The sequence below is a fragment of the Nerophis ophidion genome, linkage group LG13 (genome assembly GCF_033978795.1).
Source record: "Nerophis ophidion isolate RoL-2023_Sa linkage group LG13, RoL_Noph_v1.0, whole genome shotgun sequence".
In the NCBI taxonomy this organism is placed as follows: domain Eukaryota; kingdom Metazoa; phylum Chordata; class Actinopteri; order Syngnathiformes; family Syngnathidae; genus Nerophis; species Nerophis ophidion.
Genome location: NC_084623.1, coordinates 58814446 through 58841689, shown reverse-complemented (window position 1 = coordinate 58841689; position 27244 = coordinate 58814446). Strand labels below are relative to the sequence as shown.

At 41.3% G+C, this 27244-nt stretch overlaps 2 protein-coding genes across 7 annotated transcripts in view; both read left to right on the top strand.

Annotated features, from left to right (window-relative positions):
* Positions 1-933: 933 nt before the first annotated feature.
* On the top strand, positions 934-16253 carry ccnl1a (cyclin L1a). Of its 5 annotated transcripts, XM_061919291.1 has the most exons (10): positions 958-1304; positions 1488-1562; positions 7361-7470; positions 8998-9118; positions 9203-9267; positions 11032-11131; positions 11204-11308; positions 14809-15062; positions 15239-15331; positions 15471-16253. In XM_061919291.1, exons 1-10 carry the CDS (start codon positions 1056-1058, stop codon positions 15916-15918), a joined length of 1620 nt encoding a protein of 539 aa, XP_061775275.1. In that variant the 5' UTR covers positions 958-1055; the 3' UTR covers positions 15919-16253. The 5 variants fall into 5 exon arrangements, 3 of the variants coding, with proteins under 3 accessions (XP_061775276.1, XP_061775277.1, XP_061775275.1); XR_009809335.1 differs by lacking the exons at positions 14809-15062; positions 15239-15331; positions 15471-16253 and adding an exon at positions 9784-9797 and having other exon boundaries at positions 941-1304; positions 11204-11247; XR_009809334.1 differs by lacking the exons at positions 11204-11308; positions 14809-15062; positions 15239-15331; positions 15471-16253 and adding an exon at positions 9784-10082 and having other exon boundaries at positions 934-1304; positions 10148-11130.
* Positions 16254-18357: 2104 nt separating this feature from the next.
* The window catches only part of LOC133564792 (N-acetylglucosamine-1-phosphodiester alpha-N-acetylglucosaminidase-like), a 23138-nt gene continuing 14251 nt past the window's right edge, over positions 18358-27244 (top strand). Inside the window, exons 1-4 of one of the 2 annotated variants that reach the window (XM_061919289.1) lie at positions 18358-18408; positions 20004-20069; positions 24269-24322; positions 25675-25874. In XM_061919289.1, coding sequence (XP_061775273.1) covers positions 20050-20069; positions 24269-24322; positions 25675-25874 — 274 coding nt within the window. In that variant the 5' untranslated portion in view covers positions 18358-18408; positions 20004-20049. Of the gene's footprint in view, positions 18409-18995; positions 19140-20003; positions 20070-24268; positions 24323-25674; positions 25875-27244 lie in introns of those variants that run through there. The other variant, XM_061919288.1, reaches the window with a different exon arrangement.

Genomic DNA, 27244 nt, shown 5'->3' with positions numbered 1-27244 from the left:
TTTCACAAATATTCTTCATCGTAAAAACAGAAGCTAAAATGAAAAATTAAATTAAAATGTATTTATTATTCTTTACAATAAAAAAAAATACTTGAACGTTGATTTAAATTGTCAGGAAAGAAGAGGAAAGAATTTAAAAGGTAAAAATTTTAAAAATCCTGAAATAATTTTTAAGGTTGCATTTTTTCTGTAAAATTGTCTTTCTGAAAGTTATAAGAAGCAAAATAAAAAAAATAAAAAAATAATTTAAACAAGTAGACCAAGTTTTTAAAGTATTTTCTTGTATTTTGAAATTCAATTTGAGTTTTGCCTCTCTTAGAATTAAAAATATCGAGCAAAGCAAGACCAGCTTGCTAGTAAATAAATACAATTTAAAAAATAGAGGCAGCTCACTGGTAAGTGCTGCTATTTCAGCTATTTTTAGAACTCATCTGGTCCTTACGGGCGACCTGGTGCCTGCGGGCACCGCGTTGGTGACCCCTGCTCTAGAGATTCACAACTTGAATAATAATGAAAATAATAATACTGTGTTTAGGGCACGTCCAGCTGGTAGGAGGCCACGGGGAAGACCCAGGACACGTTGGGAAGACTATGTCTCCCGGCTGGCCTGGAAACGCCTCGGGATCCCCCGGGAAGAGCTAGACGAAGTGGCTGGAGAGAGGGAAGTCTGGGCTTCCCTGCTTAGGCTGTTGCCCCCGCGACCCGACCTCGGATAAGCGGAAGATGATGGATGGATAATACTGAATAATGACACATTCAAATTTTTTGGGGGGGACCAAAACCCTTTGGGGTTCCCGGCATCATAACTGAGTGTATATTTTCTATACATATATTGTATTGGTTTTTAAAATAAAAATGACGAACATTTTTCAGTGTGGAAAAAGTTTGGACACCCCTGAGTTAAAGGGAACGCGTGTTTCGTCCGCTCTACTTTCCTTCTCGGATGCACACACGCGTCCGCGCGTCGGCCTCTTTGTGACGTCACACACGTTGTCATCCGCCCTGCTTCCGCCGCGGTTCCGACGAGTCCGCTTTGGAACCGTCGTCGTTTGGAAATGACAAATATGGCCGCGGGACCTCTTTCTGTGTGTTCGGCGGCGTCCCCCAGCAACGATGGCATCCTCATCGGCGACAAGGTGTACTCGGAGGTGTTCCTCACCATCGACAACTCTCTCATCCCCGAGGAGAGACTCTCCCCGACGCCGTCGATGCTGGACGGCCTGGACCTGCAGGCGGAGACCGACCTCCGCATTCTGGGCTGCGAGCTCATTCAGTCGGCGGGGATTCTCCTCCGTCTACCGCAGGTTCGTTCTCACTCTCTTTCAAAGTCACACTTGTAGTTAAAAGGCGTTATTGTGTGAAAGTGAAGCGTCGCGGCCTGTTAGCTTGTTAGCTCGCTAGCTGACTTCTTGGAGTCAAAATGGCGGCCGTCCATTGTGAGTCTTTTAGGCCATAACTCTCTAAAAATCATTTTTGCTTCCTCGCAGGTCGCCATGGCAACTGGACAAGTGCTTTTTCATCGCTTCTTTTACTCCAAGTCCTTCGTGAAGCATCATTTTGAGGTGAGTTGATTCAGACTTCCGAAAGTCGCTCTTGCGGTATCATGCTAGCTAGCATGCTTATCATGCTAGCTAGCATGCGTTGGCGCGACGTCGGGCCGCCATCTTGAAGCGGGGAGTCTGACGTCGTCATTCGCGCTTCAAGCCTGCACAACTTTAGCTTTCCAACTCTACTCTAACCCCGTGGTTCTTAACCTTCTTGGAGGCACCGAACCCCGCCAGTTTTATATGCGCATTCACCGAACCCTTCTTTACTGATTTTTTTTTTTTTTTTTTTTTTTTTTTTTTTTCAAATTCAATTAAAAGTCATGTTTTTTACTCGTGCTCAAAATTAACTGTGCATGATAAGGCTGGGCAACGATTAAATTTTCAAATCAAAGTTAATCGCACTATTTGTCCGATTAATCGCGATTAACTGCATTTTATACGCAAAGCCCAATAATGAATTCAAAGGTAGTGTGTAGTGCACCTTTATTGGAATATTCTCCCACATGAACAAAAGCGCCAAAACATTTGTTGTGCAAACACAATTTAAATCAGTCCTTGTTAAACAGTAGCAGTTAAATAGCATATTTTATGAAAATCAACTCAAAAAATGAAAATACAAACATTTAAGCTTATTTCCACTGCCAGGGTATTTAAGTTATCCTGTTTGTTATGGAAAATAAATATAATCTACATACAAATCTCTGAGCCACAATCATAACATCTGAACAGGCAATTTCTGAGGTAACAGCAGAATCATTTTTTTTTATCAGGGATCTTATGTTTAAAAAACCTATATTATAGGTAGTGGGCTGTTTTAGGGAATTTTTGATCAAATTATCCATAGTAGCAATATTAATAATGTTGTGTTTATTCTGCGTAGTGCACTTAGAATAATTATGACCATATCTAGGAATTGATATGATGGGAATTTTCCGATTGTTTGCTTGGTGCTTTGATAAACTGAAGGCATCATATACATGGTACTATATTGTGATGTTATGAGCCAGGGGAAAAAGAACTACCCTACCCAGCATGCAACAGGAGTGAGGAGCATGTATAGGTTGTGTCGCCATGACGGCATCTTGTATGTTGTGATATGCACGCTCTGAAAGTAAACGTTAAGAACTCAGCTAACACTCCTGGTCTGCATTATTGATAAATAGACAGACAACACATATACTCCGCTGCTTCACAGGCCGCTTGATGTAGCCGGCAAAGTATTCCCATGCTAGCTAGCCGGTCTAGCAAGCACGCCTCATTCAGTCCAAAATGGCCCGATCTATCCACATTGAGAATTGTCTGGCGGTCGTAAGTGATCCCGGAGTGACCACGCTGTAAGCCAGCCAGGAAATTTGCAGAATTGTCCGGTATTTTTGCCAAATGTTCCATCTTTACCAAGAGCCCCTCAAAGCCTAAGCTTATCCGGGCGACGCCATCTTGTTAAGAAAAGCCGTTAACAAAATAAAAGCATGTAAACAAATGTGCGATAAACTAATTGTCGGCGTTAATAGATTGATGAGTTAACTCTTAACGCATTAATTTGCCCACCCCTAGTGCATGAACATCATCTTGTTCAAAGAACAAAACCACACAGTGCACGAACTCACAACAAATTACACACTTTACACACACCATTACTTGATTAACGTGGACTCTGATTTAAACAAGTTGAAAAACGTATTCAGGTGTTACCATTAAGTGGTCAATCTTACGGAATATGTACTGTACTGTAGGGCTAGGCGATATGACTAAAAAATGTATCACGATATAAGTGTTTCATATCAGTCGATATCGGTAGTTATGGATAAAAAAAACAAAAAACTATTCTAAATAAAGACCAGGAGAAAAAAGGCTGAATTTAAATAATTTTATTTTAAATATAACCTTTAACCTTTAGAACGAGGTCAGCATTAAGAAAAACAGTCAAATAAATGAAAATACTGGTCGATGTGCAAATATTGACATTAAATAAATGCTTGCCCAGACTTCTCAACTAAGCTGAGTGTTAGCATGTCCTTCGCTAATTGATACACCACCGCATCCCTTATTTCTTTATAATGTTTTGAATTTTTGTCGTATGGCACTGCTGCCGAGTGCCTCTCGATGGTGGTCTGTTGTTGCCGCTTCGGTGCTGTTCCACTTGCACCGGCTGATGTTGTGGCTGTTTGCTGCTGTACTCCAGCGGGTGAGAGCGGCTCAGGTGGTAAAATAAGTTTGTCGTGTTCCAAGACTTGGTCGGGACTACGACCTTGCAAAGTTTGCCGACAGTATTACTCTGATTCGTATCGGACTTAAACAATCCAAAATACTGTCAAACTGGTGACGTGATGTTTCCTTTTTTATTTACAATTTCATCTCGTGCTGCCGCACTCATATTCCCGTTTCGTTGATTTACGTGGAACCCGACTTAAACAAGTTGAACAACTTTTTTGGGTGTTACCATTTAGTGGTCAATTGTACGGAATATGTACTGAACTGTGCAATCTACTAATAAAAGTATCAATCAAGCGTTGCTTTTTTTTCCTTTTTTTTTTCCCTGTTAGCATTTCCCAGAATGCCTTGCAGTTCAGGCTCAGCCGTGATAGATCGAGAGGCTAAAGCCCTTCTTCTGTCTACACCCCCCAGAATGCCGTGCGGTTCCGCCTCTGCGTTTCTTACTATTTTTTTCTAACAGAACTCAGTGAAATTATCAAACGTTCTATCGACCCCATTTTCTATTGATATTGATCACGTCTATCGCGATATATATCGTTATCGTTTTATCGCCCAGCCCTACTGTACTGTTTCATATAATGTATTCTCTTCCTTTGCAATCTGCTAGTAAAAATTTCAATCGATCGATAAAACAACCTGCAAATCAGACGGAAAATTAGAGGGAATATTGTTTGGGGGTATCCATAATACGCCGATAGGGAGAAGTTTTTATTTACGCGATAAGTTGGATGTGACCTTACCTTTGTCACGGAGTCTACGCCGAACCCCTGAGGCCGACTCACCGAACCCCTAGGGTTCGATCGAACCCTGATTAAGAACCGTTAACGTTGCTCATCGAAATGATGCTGATATGTGGGGACTTGTTAAAATTAAAGAAAAACCCCCGACCCAGTAGGGGACAAGCGGTAGAAAATGGATGGGTTTAGATTAGAGGTCTCAAACTCAATTTACCAGGGGGCCACTGGATGCAGAGTCTGGGTGAGGCTGGACCACAAGAAAAGATTTCAAAAAAAAAAAATTGCATACTCCTCAGTAGGGCTGAGCGATATTGGCTTTTATTAATATCGCAATATTTTTATGCCATTTTGCGATATATGATATTACGATATTTTGCCTTGGCCTTGAATGAACATTTGATGCATATAATCACAGCAGTATGATGATTCTATATGTTTACATTAATATATGCTACTTTTAAACTTTCATTCAGAGAGGGAAATCACAAGTCAATTGACCAAAACTGTAGTCATGAAATACTCTTCATTCTCTCACGGGTGACTTTTTAAATGAAAGAAAAAATTAACAGTGTTGCTACCTTTTTGTGGTAACACTTCTGCTGCATACTTCTTGATTGATACTTTTATTAGTAGATTGCACAGTACAGTACTAATTCTGTACAATTGACCACTAAATGGTAACACCTCAATACGTTTTTCGTCTTGTTTAAGTTGGGGTCCACGTTAACAATCGAATATTACGATATAGTCATTTTCTATATCGCACAGAGACAAACCTGCGATATATCGTTTATATAGATATGCCCGGCCCTACTCCTCAGCATGTCTAATTGTATAACGACGTTTCAAATTTTATTCATTGTGCAACGCAACGTTCTCTGTGCAAATTAGACACATCTGAGTGTCCTTGTTCTCAAGAATTAAGTTTTTTATCTCCCATTTTTCCTGGAATTGTCTTTGCTCCTCACTAACCTTTATCTTCAATGCAGGCTTAGAAAAGACATGTTTGTGGTTTTGGAATGTATTTGTATTTAGCCGACGTACGGAGAATAATGTTATTTCCGCGATATGTGTCATTCCGCTTTCCCTCCCTAAAGCAACACGGCGGTCAGCAGATAATAGCCGGGAAAATATTTGGATAACTAGCACAAAAATGACAACTCCCAGAGTGTTATCTAGCTTCATATAAAAATATATGTAGTGTTCATCGTGTGAAGCAATGCAAATTAAACAATAAAAAAAAAAAAAAAAGTTTAAATCGGTCCAGGTTATCGGGGACTGTTATTACGATGGACAGGCGTCGCAGTGTGACTGCAGCCAGGCACATAAGAAAGCCCTTGTCTCCATGGCAACCTCTGTTGCTTTCACTCATTTGCCGCTTTTCTACTAACGCAGAGGTAGGCAACCCAGAACGTTGAAAGAGCCATTTTGGACCCAAATAACACAACGCTGTCGGGCGTCATTCATATTAAACTCGCGGGCCGCACTAAAATTAAACTTTCATATTAACGTGGACCCCGACTTAAAGAAGGTGTAAAACTTATTTGGGTGTTACCGTTTAGTGGTCAATTGTACGGAATATCAATTGTTTATTTATATAGCCCTAAATCGCCAGTGTCTCAAAGGGCTGGACAAGCCACGACAACATCCTCAGTTCGGATCCCACATCAGGACAAGGAAAAACTCAACCCAATGGGATAACGAGAAACCTTGGAGGGGAACGCAAATGTGGGGACCCCCTTGGGCGACCGGTGCAGTGGATTTCAAGTGGATCTAGCACAATATTGTGAGAGTCCAGTCCATAGATGATCTAACATAATAGTGAGAGTCCAGTCCATAGTGGATCTAACATAATAGTGAGTGTCCAGTCCATAGTGGAGCTAACATAATAGTGAGAGTCCAGTCCATAGTGGATCTAACATAATAGTGAGAGTCCAGTCCATAGTGGATCTAACATAATAGTGAGAGTCCAGTCCATAGTGGATCTAACATAATAGTGAGAGTCCAGTCCATAGTGGATCTAACATAATAGTGAGAGTCCAGTCCATAGTGGATCTAACATAATAGTGAGAGTACAGTCCATAGTGGATTTAAGATAATTGTGAGAGTCCAGTCCATAGTGGATTCAACATAATAGTGAGAGTTCAGTCCATAGTGGATCTAACATAATAGTGAGAGTCCAGTCCATAGTGGGGCCAGCAGGAGACAATCTCGAGCGGAGACAGGTCAGCAGTGCAGAGACGTCCCCAATCGATGCACAGACGAGTGGTCCACCCTGGGTCTCGACCCTGGACAGCCGACACTTCATCCGTGGCCACCGAACCTGTGTGCCGTCATAACTTTAACCGTCGCCCCATTTAAAAAAAAAAACGGTTGATATCAATTGGCAAGTTTGCTTAACAAAGACACGAGAAAAACAAGGTTTTGCAGTTACTGTGTACTTTTAAATTGATTACATTAATAAAATTAGTGTTGGAAAGTGCGGAAAGTTTGCTTGAAAATGGCTGGTCGGACTCACCTTGAGTCACAAGCTCCGATTAAAATATTAGGCAAACTGACAGATGTATAGTTTATTTTTTAACAGGTATTCCAATTAACATTTTATTCACCATAGGTTTTGTGGATGAGTTTTATCGAACTTAAAGAATGTGGTCAAAGATTGAGTACTTGTTCAATTTAAACCTTTTGGTATTCTGGCTAAACTGTGTTCTACATCATCAGTATTGGTGTACAGTGACGATGAAAACAACGCCCAACACACTTGAACCCTGAAAACGGCAATCCGGTCGCGACACATACCGATCGTATGGTTGCCGATTTGCCGTCATTAACGATGCCTCCTGTCTGTGTGTCTCCATTTAGATTGTGGCAATGGCTTGTGTTAACTTGGCCTCCAAGATTGAAGAAGCCCCGAGGCGAATACGAGACGTCATCAACGTCTTCCATCACTTGAAGCAGATGAGAGTCAAAAAGTAGGTATCAATATTTCTGCTAGACACCCCCACTCCCTCAAAAATACATATCCTCCCCCATGAAACATGTTTATGACTATTCGTTTTCTTTAGGAATTGTTCTGATGATGTTTTTGCCGTGAAAGTACTCTTCTGTTTACCCATGTACTCTCAACCATTTGAAAGCTTTTCAGTTTCTTCCTCACTGGTAGTTTCAGAGATGTAACGTTATAGTTATGACTACCCGCCTAAATGTATGTGCTACAATCACACATTTAGAGTACACCTTTAGGTATGGCACCACTGCTTACTTTTGCCCTTGATTCATTGTCAAGTGTGATCCTTTAGTTTGTATAAATAGTAGTCTGGTTTGTTAGACATTGGTATTAACTTGGCTTCTTTTTTCCCTTGCAACCAACTAACAGCGACCAGCTACATTTACCACAGCCTGGGTGATGTGGAATGGTACGTAAGCTGAAGCAGTCGTCATGACAACCATGATGCGAGGGGGCCTATCTCCTTGCCCAGGCCCCTTCCTGTGGGAGAAGCCAGTGGTCTGCGCCCCTCGGGGCATTGGGATCGGGGATGACAGGTTGGCCGAAGCTCCTTGGCCCCCTGGGCCCCTTGAAGACTCTTGTGGTTCGGTTTTTGGTGTCTGTCAGTCTGCGGACCATTTTGGTAATGTCGTTCTTGTTTGACTACTGCTCACCATGCATTTGATTGTGCTTGTTAGAGCAAAGGCCAATTAACCAGCTGTTTATGGCTATCGTAGAAGTATCACTTTGTTCGTTGCATATATTTACACATTTTTAGTAATGTACACAGGTTTTTTTGTCTGTTGGCTGTGTCATGTCCTTGGATTAATTTTTTTTTTCCCCCATGTATCGATGCACTTCAGTCTTTTTTTTTTGTTTTTATTGCCGCCCCGTGTCACTCCTAGCACTTTTAAAGTGGGTGTAAAACACAATTTGTGTACATTTTAAGGTGCCATCATTTTAATTAAAATATATACTTAACTTTAAAACTCATACAGAAACATGTTTCACAAATTTTTTCATTCACATGACTCGTATTTTTAACAGAAGCCTGATATAACTAGCCCTTGAAAATGGTGGTAATTTACCTAACAAATTTAGCAAGTGTTCTCACTGAAAACATGGTATTAAACCCCAAAATAGGTGCACATTTCTGTATGATATTTTTTGCTTTTGTGCCCTCATACTGAATACGGTGTCATTTTTACCTAACCCACATTTTCAATTACACTTACCATACATTTTGATGTGTTGTATGCAACGACCATTGTTGATATTTCAATGCTGTGATTGAGCTTGATTACTACGGAGCCAAAAAGCACACAGAACCACAGGAGTCTGCAAACTCCCAGCAGACTGTCAGGCATGCAGTTAGGGCTGCTGTGAGTTGGTTGGAACGGGAAAAACAGTTCAATATAGAGTACAAGAAAACAGAAGGGTATTTTTATTTTGGGAGGGTTTGTGGTTCTCTTTGGAAGGGAAGCTATTTTATTTTAATTCCCTTTCAAACTAGGACTCCAAGTTCATTGATTCTTGATCAGAACTATATTAACACCAAAAACCAAGTCATCAAAGCTGAGCGACGTATCCTAAAGGAGTTGGGCTTCTGTGTGCACGTCAAGCATCCACACAAGGTGAGGTGCCACCCACGTTGCAAAGTTGTCCCTCCCTGCCAACAGAGTGCTGTGAGATGACGCAACAATTCTTTATCTGTCTAGATTATTGTCATGTACCTGCAAGTCTTGGAGTGTGAGAAGAACCAGACGCTGGTCCAGACTGCCTGGTGAGTTTCCTGTTGTCGCCGTCAAACCCCCATACCTCCTAGCTGCCACCAGACAGACCTGGGCCAAAGATCAACACACTTTACTTGCAAGGACAGTGATTCTTTAACTGGTACAGCAGCAATCAATGAAATATTCAAACAGTGTTGCTGTTCAAACTGTGTGTAAAATATTAAATATAACCGTTTGTTAAAACCTCTGCCTTCTTTTTAATGAACATTTAGGCCTTCTACGCTACTACATTTGTATGTTGGCCATTATGGTGGTTCTTGAAAAGCCAAGTGTTTTCTGAGGTGAACAAAGTTTGAGAGCCTCTACTAGGAAATGACAAAACTATGATTACCTGCAGAACATTTTGCCCAGGTCTGAAGTCCCTCCTCCCATTTCACTTGTTCACCTGCTGCATTTTAACAATTGCACACTTGTGACTTCTCTCGTATTGGCCTTGTGTGAAAGTTGTTTGTAGTGTCAGGGAGCGTGATTTAACTTTGTCCTTTCTCTCTACTCTTTGATTAAAGGGTAGACCATGCTGGTAAGTCACATAAAGAACCTCTGAACTCTGCCTCCTCCAACTACATGACCTCAGGAAGCCTCCCGCCCCTCTCCACACAGCCAGTCCCAATGCTGAGATTCGTTGAAGGGGGCGGTCGGGCCTTTCCCAACAGCCTACAGCAACTTATTTTCTCTCGGGTCTCATCAAGGATTTGTATTTTTAGGATTATTGTGCCAAGGCTTTTGGAGTCCCCAATCATTTGAATGCAGTTGTAGCTTATTCCCACTAAGTATCTTCAGCCAGAACAGATAAACTTTGTACCAGGTAACCTGCCATGTTTTCCAGTTATTAGTATAGTGTGTCTTGTGTCCAACTGATGTGGTCTTCAGACATGTGTGTCTTGCAGGCTGATCCAGTTCTCAGGTTTTGCCTCCCGGGACCTGTCTCGCCTTGCAGAAGTCAGAATTCAACAGTGTTGTTTTGTTGTCTTGTTGGCACTGTCTGTTAATGCTGACCCACTCATTTACATGCTGGGTTGTTGGATGATGGCAGGTTAGACTGGGAGGAAGCTTAGACATAGTTTGCCTGGCCAAACAGTCTTTTTACTTGCAGGGGTGGACAATTGGGTGCTCATCCTAGCCTACTTTGCCCCTTATGTCATTCCTTTTCTGTCAAAATGGCCTCGTGTTTGACATGTGACGCTCATTTAGTTGATCCACTTTCAATCCTGAATCCCTGATTTTGTTACTCTTCATTAGATATGTGCGCTATAGCACAACAATGGCAGCGATCCTTACACTGCCCGTCTTGTGGCTGTGTGTGCCATTTAGAGCAACTAGTTAAGGTGACTGTGGCCTTGCAGGGATCCATTTCACCTTGCAAAAATAAACGTGCATGTCCCCATTTTGCTTCTTTCCCCCTTCAGATCTGTTTGTATGATCTGAAAGAGGCAACTGCGGTGTAAATACATTTCCCACATGTGCATGTTCCCCATGGCATGTGTCATCACCTCCTTTTGCCAAAAGCAGGGTAAAGTAAGTGCAGGTCTTAGGAAGGTAGTTTTTGTCTTCATGCTCTGCATGAACTGTGACAATCGGTACTCCCTCGGTCGCCCTGGAGAGAAATGGACAAAGTTAAACACTGCATGTACTTCAATTCGACCTAAACTCATCGGTAAACTTTGGCACTTAAAAGATCAGCTGTTAAAGTCAATAACAATGTTTCTGTGTAGAAAAGATGCTATGTTTTGGTTTGCTCTTCTTTGTCTTTGTAGGAACTACATGAATGACAGTCTGAGGACGAACGTGTTTGTCAGGTTCCAAGCAGAGACCATTGCCTGCGCCTGTATATACCTTGCTGCTCGAGCCCTGCAGGTTACAGCATCTTTACTTTGTGATGTATCTGCTTTTGGAATGACTAGAACTTAACGGTTTTCTCCGTTCCAGATCCCCCTACCCGCCAGACCACAGTGGTACCTGCTGTTTGGAGCAACGGATGACGAGATTAAAGATATCTGCATCACCACCCTTAAACTGTATACGAGGAAGAAGGTAAACAACCATCCGTACTAACTTTACGATGGATTATTGACCATTGTTATTCTGAGCCACGTTTCTAAACTTGGGCCGATAATCACGGATAAACGCTATTGTTAAACAATATATTAAGACCAAATTATGATTATTCATAATGCAAGTATACCTATACTAAAGCAATGCACTTTCATTTCTTGTACATCTTAACTTTGTAATTTTAATGGAAACCATATCCAAATTAAATAAAAATAGGATATACTCTGTTGCACTTCAATACAATATCACAATAAAATAGGTTATGTCTCTGCGAGAGGAGAGTAGGGAAACTTCAAATATACGCAAGCAAAACAATAAACATGGCCTGATAAAGTTCTTGTGACCAAAATATGTTCAAAGTTTTCAGCGTTTCACTTTTTTAATGTTATGTTAGAGCCTTATTCCAAAATAGGGAAAAAATATTTTTTATCAAAATTCTGCACACAATACCCCATAATGACAATGTGAACAGCTTTTCAAAAGGAGTGTTTATTTATTAATTATAAGAAACTAAAAGATGTCCCGTTCATAATTTTCTGCCTGTGTTTAATACTTAGTTGATGCAGCTTTTGGCAGCAATTCCAGCCTCAAGTTTTTATGAATACAATGTCACAAACGTGGCACACCTATCTTTGGACAGTTTCAACCATCCCTCTTTGCAGCACCTCTTAAGCTCCATCAGGCTGGAGGGGAAGCGTTACATTTTGGAATAAGGCTGTAACAACAAAACGTGGAAAAAGTGAAGCCATGTGAGTACCTTCCGAATGCACTGTAGACCCACATGAAGATCTTTCAATCACGTTGTTTTTCAAACTAAAATAAATACACACAAACTTTCTTGGCATAGGCAATAATAAATATTGTGGTTTGATAAAAGCAATATGTTAGTTTTATAATAAAAGTTTATCTTCCATTTTAATTCAACATTTTCAAATATTTTCTTTTTAGTAAATGCATATTGGGTAGTCCTTTCGTTTTTGTCAGGTTCAAACACTGATGACCTCTATTAAACGAGACAAAAGACAAGGAATCAAACAGAGACAGAGTTAAATTTCTACTCAATCTTGAGGAGAGACACGGCCCGGTACTGTCTGTACTGTGCCTGCACAATGCTCTGCACCAAGATCGTTCTCGTGCTTCTTTATTTGATTTTCACCCCCCTCCTTCCCACAGCTGCTTCCTCATGGAAGTGGGTCGTGACCAGCATTGCATTCGGTTCCCGAACAGATCAAAGAAAGTCCCATAAAACAGATCAAAGAGGGTCCCATAAAATAGACCAAAGAGAGTTCGTAAAAATACTTAAGAGTTCCTCTGAAAGTTGGGCAGATTCCGCCATCTGTCCGCCTGGAAGTCCAGCATTCTTTTTGGAAAGTTTCAGCCTTTGTCTTCTTAAAATTAAAGTACCAATGTTTCTCATCCGGAACACAATGTAATACAAAGTTTTATTTGATAATTTACACACAATTTTTCTGACAGTTTTACTTCCAGTTGGATGACACGCAAGTTCACTTCCTGTTGATGACTGTGGAGTTTATCGCTGACTTTTTACTAAAATGGCACATACTTTGTTCAACGTGAATACTGCATCTTACTTGTGTAGACCGCTATGTGTTTATACACTTTATGATGCTTTTTAACGGGGAAAGACCTTTTTCATTTTAGCATTTAAGCTAGCTAGCAAGCTGATGTTAATAATTTTATCAAAGTGCGGATTTTCAATCATTTGTTTTTATACGTTAATGCTAACAGTCATTCTAGTTTATGTCCATGTAGTACAAACAGCTGCTGACACCGATGCAAAGATTGGAAGTGTGACCCCTCCTAGAGCCTGAAACCATGCATGTACTGTATTTCCTTGAATTGCTGTCGGGGCGCTAATTAATTTGAAACCTCTTCTCACCCCGGCGTTTACCAAAGGCATGCGGTAAAGGCAGGCATGCGCTAATTATTTTAAAACCTCTTTTCACTCCTTCATTTACCAAAGGCATGCGGTAAATTTAGGCCTGCACTTAAAAAGTGAGTGTGATGTAAGGAAACGATCATGAAAAGCACATTCAATAAAAAAAAACGTTATTATGGACTTATCTTTACTTGTAAATGAAGTCCATGCGCAGCTCCTTCTGATCAAAAGCATTAATAACTTGTTTATAGAAGTCTTCCTTATCTTTCTTCAGTTTTAAAAGTCTCTGTCTTGATGGAGATCTTCCTTTATTACCTCCTGCTTCGATTGAAAGTCCAGTTTAGAAAACTGTTTTATTTTAGATATATAATCCTCCATGTTTAAAAGTGCAAGCGAGAGGAAAAAATAAACACGCGCTGCTCACTCTTGCTGGTCCAGTTCATGGGCGGTAAGTGTGTAGCCATAGCGCGCTCTCGTTTGTGTTGCTCCCGACGTGCAGACCGCTGCTATCAGTTAGCTCGGCTCCTCACGTGTAGTGCGGGCGACGACAGAATTATCCTCGGACAACTCCCCCTCTCGTTCTGCTCTGTGGGTGATCTCTTTATCCCACCGCTGCCACCATGAAGTGTTATTGTATAAATAATACACTGGGTATTTATGACTGGAACAGGCTTTATTTCAGCCCGGTTGTTTACATAGCCAGCATAAAAGTAGTGGTGTTACATCCTAAAAGGTTCGTCATGCACCCCACGCGTCATATCCGTTCCCAGCACACTTGTCACTTCTTCTGCAGCCGAGTCGTCGCAAGAAGGATCACTAGCGCCCTCTACCACCAGGAGGCGGGAGTCATTTAATGACTCATATTTGACACACGCAGCTACGGTGTATTAATAAAACATAGCTGCTTACTGTTCTTTTTAGCATATTCAATAGCTTGGACCTTAAATCCTACTGAATAGCTCTTAATTTTCTTCCCTTTATGCGATTTCAAATTATTGAAATCGGCCTCTTCCATTTTGAAAATGACAGGTGACGTGACGAGTTTGACCCTGCGGAAATTCTAGACATAAGCTAATAAAAATAATATTTTGCGGAACTAGTTTGACCCGGCGTTAATCCTGAGCCGGCGGTATTGCTAAGCATGCGCTAATTATTTTGCTAAATGAGTTTGACCCAGCCTTAATTCAAGGCAGGTGCATACACTATACCCGGCGGCAATTCAAGGAAATATGGTATATGGGGAATATCTAGATTCATTGATGGATTTATGGAATATAGGCCCAGGTGATTGATTTATGGAATATAGGCCCAGGTGATTGCCTTATGGAATATAGGCCCAGGTGATTGCCTTATGGAATATAGGCCCAGGTGATTGCCTTATGGAATATAGGCCCAGGTGATTGCCTTATGGAATATAGGCCCAGGTGATTGACTTATGGAATATAGGCCCAGGTGATTGATTTATGGAATATAGGCCCAGGTGATTGACTTATGGAATTTAGGCCCAGGTTTACAGGTTGTACTGAAGTCTTCATCACATGAAGTCCTGGTCTGACCTGACAATGTCGCATGTTCACAGCCCAACTATGAGCAGCTGGAGAAGGAAGTGGAGCGAAGGAAGATGTTCTTGGCCGATGCCAAACTTAAGGCCAAGGGGCTCAATCCTGACGGCACCCCGGCGTTGTGCACTATGGGGGGCTTCTCACCCGCGTCCAAACCTTCTTCTCCGAACGTGGTCAAAGTGGAAGAGAAGTCCCCTAGTAACCAGACGGCCAAAGCAGTGAAGAAGGAGGCAGATAGTCGCACGCAGATTACAAAGAGTCCACACAATGGGTAAGAAACAACACATTCATTCATCTTCCACTGTGGGTTTTCACACTACGCTTTGCACATCGTTTTCTTAGACAAATAATATATATATATATATTTATGTTAATACTATCTGAAGACAGCCATAAATCTTACCATTAATGTTAGTTGGGTTTTTTTTAATTCAATCTCCCTACCAGGATGAGGAAGGAGGTGAAGATGGGAAGGAACAGCAGGAGTGGAAGTCGTTCACGATCAAGAACGCGCTCCCGATCGCGTTCTCCTCGCAGACAGTAAGTCAACATTTATTATGTAATTATCCATCAGTGAGTCAACATTTATTTATTGATTTTCTAATTATTATCCATCAGTAAGTCAACATTTGATGATTTATGAAGTTTGTTGTAACTCCATCTTGGTTTTCCTCCGCAGCTACAACAGCAGGCGTAGTCGCTCAGGAACCTACAGTTCTCGCTCACGCTCTCGATCGCACAGTCGCAGTCCGTCGCCGCGGAGACACCCTCCCTCGCCCCTCCTGCCCCACCTCAAGTCCAAAACCAGCCACCATAGCAACAGCGACTCCAAGGCCAGCGGGCGCCACGGCAACAGCGGCGGCCACAAGAGGAAGCGCTCCCGTTCCCGCAGTCCCGTCAAAGCGGAGCGGGAGCGAGAAAGGGAGCGAGAGAGGGAGAGAGATCGCGGCTCCTTTGACCTGACGTCCAAGAAACACAAACACGAGCGAGGAGGCGGCCATCGAGGCGACAGGAGAGAGCGGGAGAGGTCTCGTTCGTACGAAAGGGAAAGAGAGCGGGAACGTGGTCACAAGAGCAAACATCACAGCAGCGGCGGACATTCAGGACACAGTCGACATCGACGCTGAGGACTATTTTCTAATGTAAATACTGTACTTTGCTTTCTGGGTTTGGGTTTGTACCAAGTCCGTCACACCTGCCGCTAACATTTAGCACAGGTGGACCGTAACCAGCAAGCAGTCCTGCCCCTTCTTTACAGTCTCAGCCTATTCACTCCTCAATGCTTTCATTTTTTAAAGCCAGTGAATAGTCAACTCGTCTGCAGGCTGCTGGATCTTCATTCCAAAGAGCCTTTTTCATATTATTTTTCTTCATTTGACAATATTTTCGGACAGTTAACTGGTTCTTAGTCTGCACATATTCATCTCCCATTTTTATTCAATAAATGACTTATAGCACTGAAGTGTTTTGGCCTTTGAATTGTAATAATGTCAGTGTCTGATTCCAGAAGACAGGCTGAAGGTGCCATCAGAACCTGAATACAGTTTGTCCCCAGAGGACACTCAGTCCTTAAATACAGTTTGTCCCCAGAGGACACTGTTGGTCCTTAATACAGTTTGTCCCCAGAGAACACGCAGTCCTTAAATACAATTTGTCCCCAGCGGACGCAGTCTGTCTCTAAAGACAGTTTTTGATCAGAGGACAATCAGTCCTTAAAGGCCTACTGAAAGCCACTACTAGCGACCACACAGTCTGATAGTTTATATATCAATGATGAAATATTAACATTGCAACACATGACAATACCGCCTTTTTAGTTTACTAAAGTGCAATTTTAAATTTTGCGCCACGTATCTTGTTGAAAACGTCAGTATGATGAACTGGCGCGTGACGTCTCAGATTGTAGCGGACATTTTTTTCCAGCCTGATCCCAGCTATAAGTCTGCTTTCATCGCATAATTCCACAGTATTCTGGACATCTGTGTTGCTGAATCTTTTGCAATTTGTTCAATTAATGGAGACGTCAAAGAAGAAAGATGTAGGTGGGAAGCGGTGTATTGCGGCTGCCTTTAGCAACACAAACACAGCTAGTGTTTCCTTGTTTACATTCCCGAAGGTGAAGCTTTACTATGGAACAGAGCGGTCAAGCGAACATGGTTCCCGACCACATGTCAACCGGCAGGTTTCGGTGAGAAAATTGTGGTAATAAGTCGGCTCTTACCGTAGACATGAGTGGAGCTTGCGTCCTCCTGCAGCTGCGGACTCTTATTACCTCCTCCCACCAGAGACACTGGCGGTGGCCGCACCCCTCTGACTTTCAAGTACCATATAATCTCACTAAAATACAAGTAACACAATAAGCAGATAAGGGATTTTCCATAATTATCCTAGTAAATGTGTCTAATAACATCTGAATCGCTACCACTGCCCGCGCCTTATTTCTAGTTCACTCTGACGAATCTTTCATCCTTGCTCAAATTAATGGGGAAATCGTCACTTTCTCGGTCCGAATCGCCCTTGCTGCTGGTGGCCATGGTTGTAAACAATGTTCAGATGTGAGGAGCTCCACAACCCGTGACGTCACGCACACATCGTCTGCTACTTCCGGTACAGGCAAGGCTTTTTTATTAGCGACCAAAAGTTGCAAACTTTATTGTGGATGTTCTCTACTAAATCCTTTCAGCAAAAATATGGCAATATCGCCAAATGATGAAGTATGACACATAGAATGGAGCTGCTATCCCCGTTTAAATAAGAACATCTCATTTCAGTAGGCCTTTAAATAGTTTGTGATCAGAGGACACTGTTAGTAATACAGTTTGTTTGTCGCCAGAGGACGCTGTTGGTCATTGTTTAAATGTCGACCACAATCTTTTCAAAAGGGGGCTTCTGAGCACCACGCAGTGATGTCTGATACCACTCTTTTTTTTTTCTTTTTTTTTTTTTTTTTACAATCAGATCCCGAGTGAAATCCAGACTGTTATCGGCGACAGCGGTGCTTTGTGCAAATACACCTAATGGGACTGCTCGTGTATTTCAAATAACATAATATAAATATTTCAAACTTGATTAGAACGAGGTATCAACCATGGGGTATCCAACTGTAAAAAAGAAATGAGTAAAATAAAAGCATTTTAATAAGTTATTACAATTAAAAATGAAAGCATTGTAATAAATTATTAGAATACAAATTAAAAGTACCGTAATAAATTATTAGAATAAAAAAAGAAAGTTGAAGTAAATCACTGAACATGTCGGTTACAACTTCCTGCTTCTGCTGAACAGTGCTTCCGGTTAGGGGCGATAATGTGTAACATTTGTTTTTTTGTTTCTACATTTCTATTCCCTTCTCTAACTTAGTTGTTCGTGAGGTTTTTCCTGCACAAACACGTTGAAAGCATTTTAAAAAATGCTAATCGTTTGTACGACGTATGTTATGCCCGTTTGATTGTGGACTATTACTGACCCCTTGTGGCGATGCGAAATACTGCGCGTCAATAGTTCGGCACTTCCGGTTTAGTTTGGACACTTCCGGTTTACAATGTTAGTTCAGTTCATAAAAAATGAGAAGTGGACGAGTTGTGTTAACTCTTACAAGCCTTGGAAAAGAGAAGTCTGTAAGTAAACTGTTTAACTTGTTTATGTAACTCAATACTAAGGTGGAAAGTGGCTGAATTTGATAGTAAGATGTGTATTGAAAAACGATTTTTGTGCACTATTTTAATGAATGTTTGAGGATTCAAAATGGCTGCCGTTCGCATATTTCCACCATCGAAATAGTTTCAACACTCAGCAGTATTTGTTTGGTAATAATGCTGTATATTTGTGTAAAGCTAATTGTGTATTACATTTCAGTTTGTTAATTGAATCATACAGCTTATACATTGACATTGTGTGTATTTCAGTTTTCCAAGAATAATAATAATAAAAAATAAAAATCCAGTGCAAGACAAAGCAAGATCAACAACAATAAAGAGCCTAAATGGATTCATCTGCTTTGGAACTTTATTAGAACGTCCTGGATTGGTTGTTAGCTGTCTGCCAAGCTTTATAACCTCAACACATTCAGTGAGGGCAGAACAACGCATTTATTTACCCATCAAGTGAGGGTAAAACACGCTTGAATATTCACACACACAACTTCCGGTTGTTTAATATCGAGACTTTAATTTTGCTGAGCACAACCGGAAGTGGAGTTGAGTTGAAGCGCCAATTAGAGGCGACGGCACTTGTGACAGTTTGCTGCGTCCATCCATCCACCAAAGTCCACTCGGGACTCCATGAAGGATTTGTTGGCGTGTTTTGTCCTGCTGGCGTGGGTCGCCGCGCCCACCAGAGAAGCGCTCAGGTAAAAAGTGCGAGAAGCTGCGAGTTAGTTAGCTTCTCCGAGCTTTTAGGGCAACTTTTTCATTTTTGGACTTGGAGATAAATCGATCCATCCATCCATTTCCTACCGCTTGTCCCTTACGGGGTTGGATTAATTACTTTTTTAAATGTTTAGTGTTTTTTTCCCCTCAGCATTCTCTCCTTAAAGTGTTGCTGTGTCTAAATGGACATGAAAGCAGGGAGGATTCAAACCGGTTTGTGTACATATGTCGTCACTAAAACAACATCTTCTCACACTTTGCACCTCTAAAATTCTTCTCCCCTCATTACCAGGAATTCCATATTTTCCTGGATATTTTCCCCTTTGAGGGTTCCATGTTCGATACCCGCCTCACTTTAAAGGCCTACTGAAATGAGATGTTCTTATTCAAACGGGGATAGCAGCTCCATTCTATCCGTCATACTTGATCATTTGGCGATATTTTTGCTGAAAGGATTTAGTAGAGAACATCCACGATAAAGTTCACAACTTTTTGTCGCTGATAAAAAAGCCTTGCCTGTACCGGAAGTAGCAGACGATGCGCGCGTGACGTCACGGGTTGTGGAGCTCCTCACATCTGAACATTGTTTACAGTCATGGCCACCGGCAGCTAGAGCGATTCGGACCGAGAAAGCGACAATTTGTCACGCCTGTAAGTTTATGTTTTGGTTTTGGTCAGGTTATGTCGTGGCACTTCCTCGTTTGTTTTTGTCTCCATGCCAACTCATTACGTTTTACCTGTCACGTCCTTGTCCTCAGCCTCACACCTCTTTTCACTAATTATCATAGCTACTTAAGTCACTCTTTTTCTTGTCTTCATTCTGGGATCTTCACACACGCTACCAGTGCTGCACCTCCTTCACGACCTCGATTATCTGCTTCATGCCTTGCCATGCTGTTCATTTTGTCCACGTAAGTTTTTGTCATTCATGCCATAGCACAAGTGTTTTGTTTCATGTTTATAGTTTATAGCCTTTGTGCTAGTCTTTTCTGTCATAGCCCAAGTTTTGTACCTCCATTGTGAGCGCTTTTTGTTTGTTCCTGTTTTTAGTTCATGAGTAAATAAATTAAATATGTACTTACCTTCACGCCGTTTCCACTCCATTGGCTTTGCACCTCGGGAAAACAACCCAAGACCAAGTCCAAGCCTGACACAATTTCCCCATAAATTTGAGCGAGGATGAAAGATTCGTGGATGAGGAAAGTGAGAGTGAAGGACTAGGAAACAAAAAAAGAAAATGGCGAGGGCAGTGGGAGCGATTCAGATGTTATTAGACACATTTACTAGGATAATTCTGGAAAATCCCTTAACTGCTTATTGTGTTACTAGTGTTTTAGTGAGATTATATAGTCAGGGACTGCGTGGCGCAGTGGTGGGTGGCCATGCGCAACCCGAGGGTCCATGGTTCTATCCCCACCTAGTAATACCAACCTTGTCACGCCCGTTGTGTCCTGAGCAAGACACTTCACCCTTGCTCCTGATGGGTGCTGGTTAGCGCCTTGCATGGCAGCTCCCTCCATCAGTGTGTGAATGGGTAAATGTGGAAGTAGTGTCAAAGCGCTTTGAATACCTTCAAGGTAGAAAAGCGCTATACAAGTACAACCCATTTATCATTTATACCTGAAAGTCGGAGGGGTGTGGTGACCGCCAGTGTCTCTGAGGGAAACCACAGAGGAGCCAAGAGAGTCGCAGCTGCCTCTTTGACAGCTGCAAGAGGAACGACCCAAGCTCCGCTCATGTCTGCGGTAAGAGCCGACTTATTACCACAATTTTCTCACCGAAACCTGCCGGTTGATATGTGGTAGAGAACCATGTTCGCTTGACCGCTCTGTTCCATAGTAAAGCTTCACCGTCATGTGTTTGTTTTGCTACAGCTAACCGCAATACACCGCTTCCCACCTACATCTTTCTTCTTTGATGTCTCCATTATTAATTGAGCAAATTACAAAAGATTCAGCGACACAAATGTCCAGAATACTGTGTAATTATGCGATTAAAGCAGACAACTTACAGCTTGGATCGGGCTGGAAGAACATGTTCGCTACAACCGGTGACGTCACCCGCTCGCGTCATCGTACGCGTCATCATTCCGCAACGTTTTCAACAGGACACTTCGCGGGGAATTTAAAATTGCAATTTAGTCAACTAAAAAGGCCGTATTGGCATGTGTTGCCTTTTTAGTTGACTAAATTGCAATTTTAAAATCCCCGCGAAGTGTCCTGTTGGAAACGTCGCGGAATGATGACGCGTACGATGACTCGTGCGCGGGACGTCTCGGATTGTAGCGGACATGTTCTTCCAGCCTGATCCAAGCTGTAAGTTGTCTGCTTTAATCGCATAATTACACAGTATTCTGGACATCTGTGTTGCTGAATCTTTTGCAATTTGTCCAATTAATAATGGAGACGTCAAAGAAGAATGCTGTTGGTGGAAAGCGGAGAATTGCAGCTGCCTTTAGCAACCGAAACACAGCCGGTGTTTCTTTGTTTGTTATGAAGCTTTAACACGGAGCGGTCAAGCGAACATGTTTCTCTACGTCAACCAGCAAGTTTTTGGATGGGAAAATTGTGATATTAAGTCTGCTCTTACCGGAGACTTCCGTGGATTATGGGACCTCCTCCTTTAGCTGTCAAAAAGGCAGCTGTGATCTTGGCTCCTCGGTTTCTCTCAGAGACACTGGCGTTCACCGCAGCCATCCGACTTTCAGGTATGACTTTACAATCTCACTAAAATACTATTAACACAATAAGCAGATAAGGGATTTTCCAGAACTATCCTAGTAAATGTGTCTAATTACATCTGAAACGCACCCACTGCCGCCGCCCGGAGCCATTGCTTTTTTTTTTTTTTTAATTTAGCGTCTAACTCCAACTTCCTAATCCACAAATCTTTCATCCTCACTCAAATTAATGGGGATTTTGTCGCTTTCTCGGTCTGAATCGCCCTTGCTGCTGGTGGCCATGATTGTAAACCATGTTCAGATGTGAGGACCTCCACAACCCGTGATGTCACGCGCACATCGTCTGCTACTTCCGGTACAGGCAAGGCTTTTTTATTAGCGACCAAAAGTTGTGAACTTTATCATCGATGTTCTCTACTAAATCCTTTCAGCAAAAATATGGCAATATGGCCAAATGATGAAGTATGACACATAGAATGGAGCTGCTATCCCCGTTTAAATAAGAACATCTCATTTCAGTAGGCCTTTAAATAGAAATTAAGATATTGGGTTTCAATATGCAACAGCGCTTTAAGTCACTAGAGAAAAGCGCTATATAAATATAATTCACTTCTCACATGTCTTAAGGGATTGGAACAGTTTTCAAGCGATAACGTTAGCGTGCTAACATTTTTAGTTAATTTTGCAATTGTTTACCCTAGACTTGGTATGTGACACATGCTAACTGTTAATATGCATGTTAAAATTTGGATGCTAACTTTTTTTTTTAGCTCATTTTGCAACCATTTAAACCATAGTCATATACCTTGGTATGTGACATGTTAACTGTTAGCATACTAAGGTTTGAGCTCATTTTGCTACCACTTACCCCATAGTTTTATAACTTATGCGATATATGTTAACTGTTAGCATTTTAATGTTAGCATGCTAAAACAATTTTTAGATAATTTTACAACCATTTACCCAAGTTATATAACTTTATATGCAACATATGCTCAGTGTTGATGTGCTAATATTAGCATCTTAACATTAGCATGCTAACATTTATTATCTCATTTTGCAACTGTTTACCCCAAAGTCATATAACTTATGTGACATGTTAACTGTTAGCATGCATGTTAAAATTTGGATGCTACCTTTTTTTTTTTAGCTCATTGTGCAACCATTTACCCCATAGTCATATACCTTGGTATGTGACACATTAACTTTTAGCATGCTAAGTTTTGAGCTCATTTTGCTACCACTTACCCCATAGTTTTATAACTTGGTATGCGATATATCTTAACTGTTAGCATGTTAATGTTAGCATGCAAAAAAAATGTTTTAGCAAATTTTTCAACCGTTTACCCAAGTTATATAACTTTATATGCAACATATGCTCAGTGTTGACATGCTAATGTTAGCATCAAAACATTAGCATGCTAACATTTATTATTTCATTTTGCAACTGTTTACCCCAAAGTCATATAACTTGGTATGTGACACATGTTAACTGTTAGCATGGTAACTTTTTTTTTTTTTTGCTCATTTTGCTACCGCTTACACCATAGTTTTATAACTTGGTATGCGATATATGTTAACTGTTAGCATGCTAAAACATTTTTAACCAATTTTACAACCTTTTACCCAAGTTATATAACTTTATATGCAGCGTTTGCTAAGTTTTAACGTGCTAATTTTAGCATTTTAACATTGGCATGCTACTTTTTATTATCTCATTTTGCAACTGTTTACCCCAGAGTCACATAATTTGGTACGTGCCCCCCTGATAACTTTTTTTTTTTTTCAGCTCATTTTGCTACTGCTTACCCCCATAGTTTTGTATCTTGGTATGCGATATATGTTAACTGTTAGCATGTTAACGTTAGCATTCTAAAATTTTTTAGCTTATTTTACAACCGTTTACCCAAGTTATATAACTTTATATGCAACATATGTGTTAATGTGCTATTGTTAGCATCTTAACATTAGCATGGTAACGTTTTACTATCTCAATTTGCGACTGTTTACCCCAGAGTCACATAATTTGGTACGTGCCTCATGATTACTTTTTTTTTCAGCTCATTTTGCTACCGCTTACCCCATAGTTTTATAACTTGTTGTGCAATCTGTTAACTGTTAGCATTTTAACGTTAGCATGCTAAAAAAATCTCAGCCAATTTTACAACCGTTTACCCAAGTTATATAACTTTATATGCAACATTTGGTAAGTTTTGATGTGCTAATGTTAGCATCTTAACATTAGCATGCTAACTTTTTATTATCTAATTTTGCAAATGTTTACCCCAGAGTCAGATAATTTGGTACGTGCCTCATGATATCTTTTTTTTTTTTTTTAGCTAGGATAGGATAAATCTTTATTGTCATTGCACAAGTACGAAGAAATGTCATTTTCGACACAGTCCCGCTAAAAGCAGACATACGTTACAGGGGGACAAGACGAGACCGCCAACGGATCAGCCACTTTCGGCGCTCCTTAAAAAGGTGAGAAAAGGGTGACATTGGGAGAGGGGGGGAGTAAAAAAATATCAGTTTACGGCTAGACCCTAAGGAGGGGTCCAGACTGAGTCCAAGGAAAAAAAACCTCACATAGCATGGCACACATTAAACATGGTACGTATATCACACCAACTTGCAACAGAGGGAGGGGTGGGTTTGAGGAGACACCGCTGCCGCTATATAGCGCTGCTCAGCCATCCACAGCCCCAGAGGAATTAAGCGGTGGTGAAGGCGTTGATTCGAGGGTGGGGGTCGTGTGTGCATATATACCCAATTAACTTGGGAGACATGATGAAATGTTTTTATATGGACTGAGGCTGATCTCAAAGTTCGACCACAGGTGTTGTTGACAAAAAGGAAGGTCAAAAGCGTCCATCTTTGAGGACTCCCCCTGGAGAGTTTCTTCAGAACAGCCTGTTCCTGATTGTGTCAAATCCATTTGAGGGAGTCAAATCGTAGATTAAGAAGTTGTTTTTCTTCGAGAAGACAAAATAGTGACTTATCTTCTCTGTTTGTCCATGATGGATTTCTTCAAATCCAATTTAATTATTCCTTCTCTGCAAGCTTTTCCAAGATTGATTGATTGATTGATTGATACTTTTATTAGTAGATTGCACAGTACAGTACATATTCCGTACAAGTGACCACTAAATGGTAACACCTCAATAAGTTTTTCAACTTGTTTAAGTCGGGGTCCACGTTAATCAATTCATGTTAATGGATCTCATGGTAAGATGAGATCCATTTTGCGATTCTAATCAGAAATCGCCCCAGTCCGTGTTCCCGTAGCCCGACCCAATCCTTCCATTGCGTTGAACAGCCGTTGGGCCCCTTGAGTGGCTGCCATCGTCTTACGAATTTGTCGATACAGGAGAGCAATGGCCAGCCCGATCAGCAAGTGCCGTGCGATCACAGCTCCAAATAAGTAGATGTCTTCCACGTCCTCGATGGAGAGGACTGAGACGCACATAATCCTCCAGTCTCTCACGTACCCCACAGCGTTGGTTCCATCAGGGCAGCCAGGCTCCCCAGAACCTCTTTTCCTTGTCGAAAAGACTGTCAATTGCGCCGAGAGTCCAGCTGATCATATTCATATTTGATGTTTAGATTAGAGGACAGTGCAAAGAAAGAGGCTTCAGAAAAGTTCAAAGACAAGCAGGTAAGGAGGCAGCTCATTTTGCTACCACTTTCCCCGTAGTTTTATGACTTGGTATGCGATATCTTAACTGTTAGCATGTTAATGTTAGCATGCTAACTGTTGTTCATCGTCGATGTCCCGCACCGCTACATTGCAGCAATACTCCTGACATGTTTGTAAGAATAGTTGTGTGTTTCAGAGAATGGCGGCTGACAGATGTGCTGGCGGCCTACTCGCAGGGTCACGGCCCTCAGCACTCCCATCGCTACGTCAGAGACTGTCAGCCCGTCGTCCACGGCAACACCACGCATGAGACCTGGACCTCCAACAAGGACCCTTTGCTGCCCGTGGCCGAGTCCTACGTGTTTGTGTCACATCTGCAGGACAGAGTAGTGAGCGGTAAGACCACATGTGGGGCCTGGATACTTACTGTGCTTCTATTATTATTATTATTATATTCATATACACACTATTCCTTGTGGCTATTTAACAGATCATTGTGGCTATTAACTGGATCTTTGTGACTATTAACTGGATCTTTGAGGGTATTTACTGGATCTTTGTGGCTATTTACTGGATCTTAGTGGCCATTAACTGGATCTTTGTGGCCATTAACTAGATCATTGTGGACATTAACTGGATCATTGTGGCCATTAACTGGATCATTGTGGGTATGTACTGGATCCTTGTGGCTATTTAAGGGATAATTGTGGCTATTTACTGGGTATTTGGGGATATTTACTGGATCATTGTGGCCATTAACTGGATCATTGTGGGTATTTACTAGGTAATTGTGGCTATTTACTGGATCTTTGTGGCTATTTACTGGATCTTTGTGGACATTAACTAGATCATTGTGGACATTAACTGGATCATTGTGGCCATTAACTGGATCATTGTGGGTATGTACTGGATCCTTGTGGCTATTTAAGGGATAATTGTGGCTATTTACTGGGTATTTGGGGATATTTACTGGATCATTGTGGCCATTAACTGGATCATTGTGGCCATTAACTGGATCATTGTGGGTATTTACTGGATCATTGTGGCTATTTACTGGGTATTTGGGGATATTTACTGGGTCTTTGTGGCCATTAACTGGATCATTGTGGCCATTAACTGGATCATTGTGGGTATGTACTGGATCCTTGTGGCTATTTAAGGGATAATTGTGGGTATTTACTGGGTATTTGGGGATATTTACTGGATCATTGTGGCCATTAACTGGATCATTGTGGGTATTTACTAGGTAATTGTGGCTATTTACTGGATAATTGTGGCTATTTACTGGATAATTGTGGCTATTTACTGGATAATTGTGGCTATTTACTGGGTATTTGGGGATATTTACTGGATCATTGTGGCCATTAACTGGATCATTGTGGGTATTTACTGGATAATTGTGGGTATTTACTGGGTATTTGGGGATATTTACTGGGTCTTTGTGGCCATTAACTGGATCATTGTGGCCATTAACTGGATCATTGTGGGTATTTACTGGGTAATTGTGGCTATTTGCTGGATAATTGTGGCTATTTACTGGGTATTTGGGGATATTTACTGGATCATTGTGGCCATTAACTGGATCATTGTGGGTATTTATTGGATAATTGTGGCTATTTACTGGGTATTTGGGGATATTTACTGGATCATTGTGGCTATTTAACGGATCATTGTGGCCATTAACTGGATCATTGTGGCCATTAACTGGATCATTGTGGCTATTTACTGGATCATTGTGGCCATTAACTGGATCATTGTGGCTATTT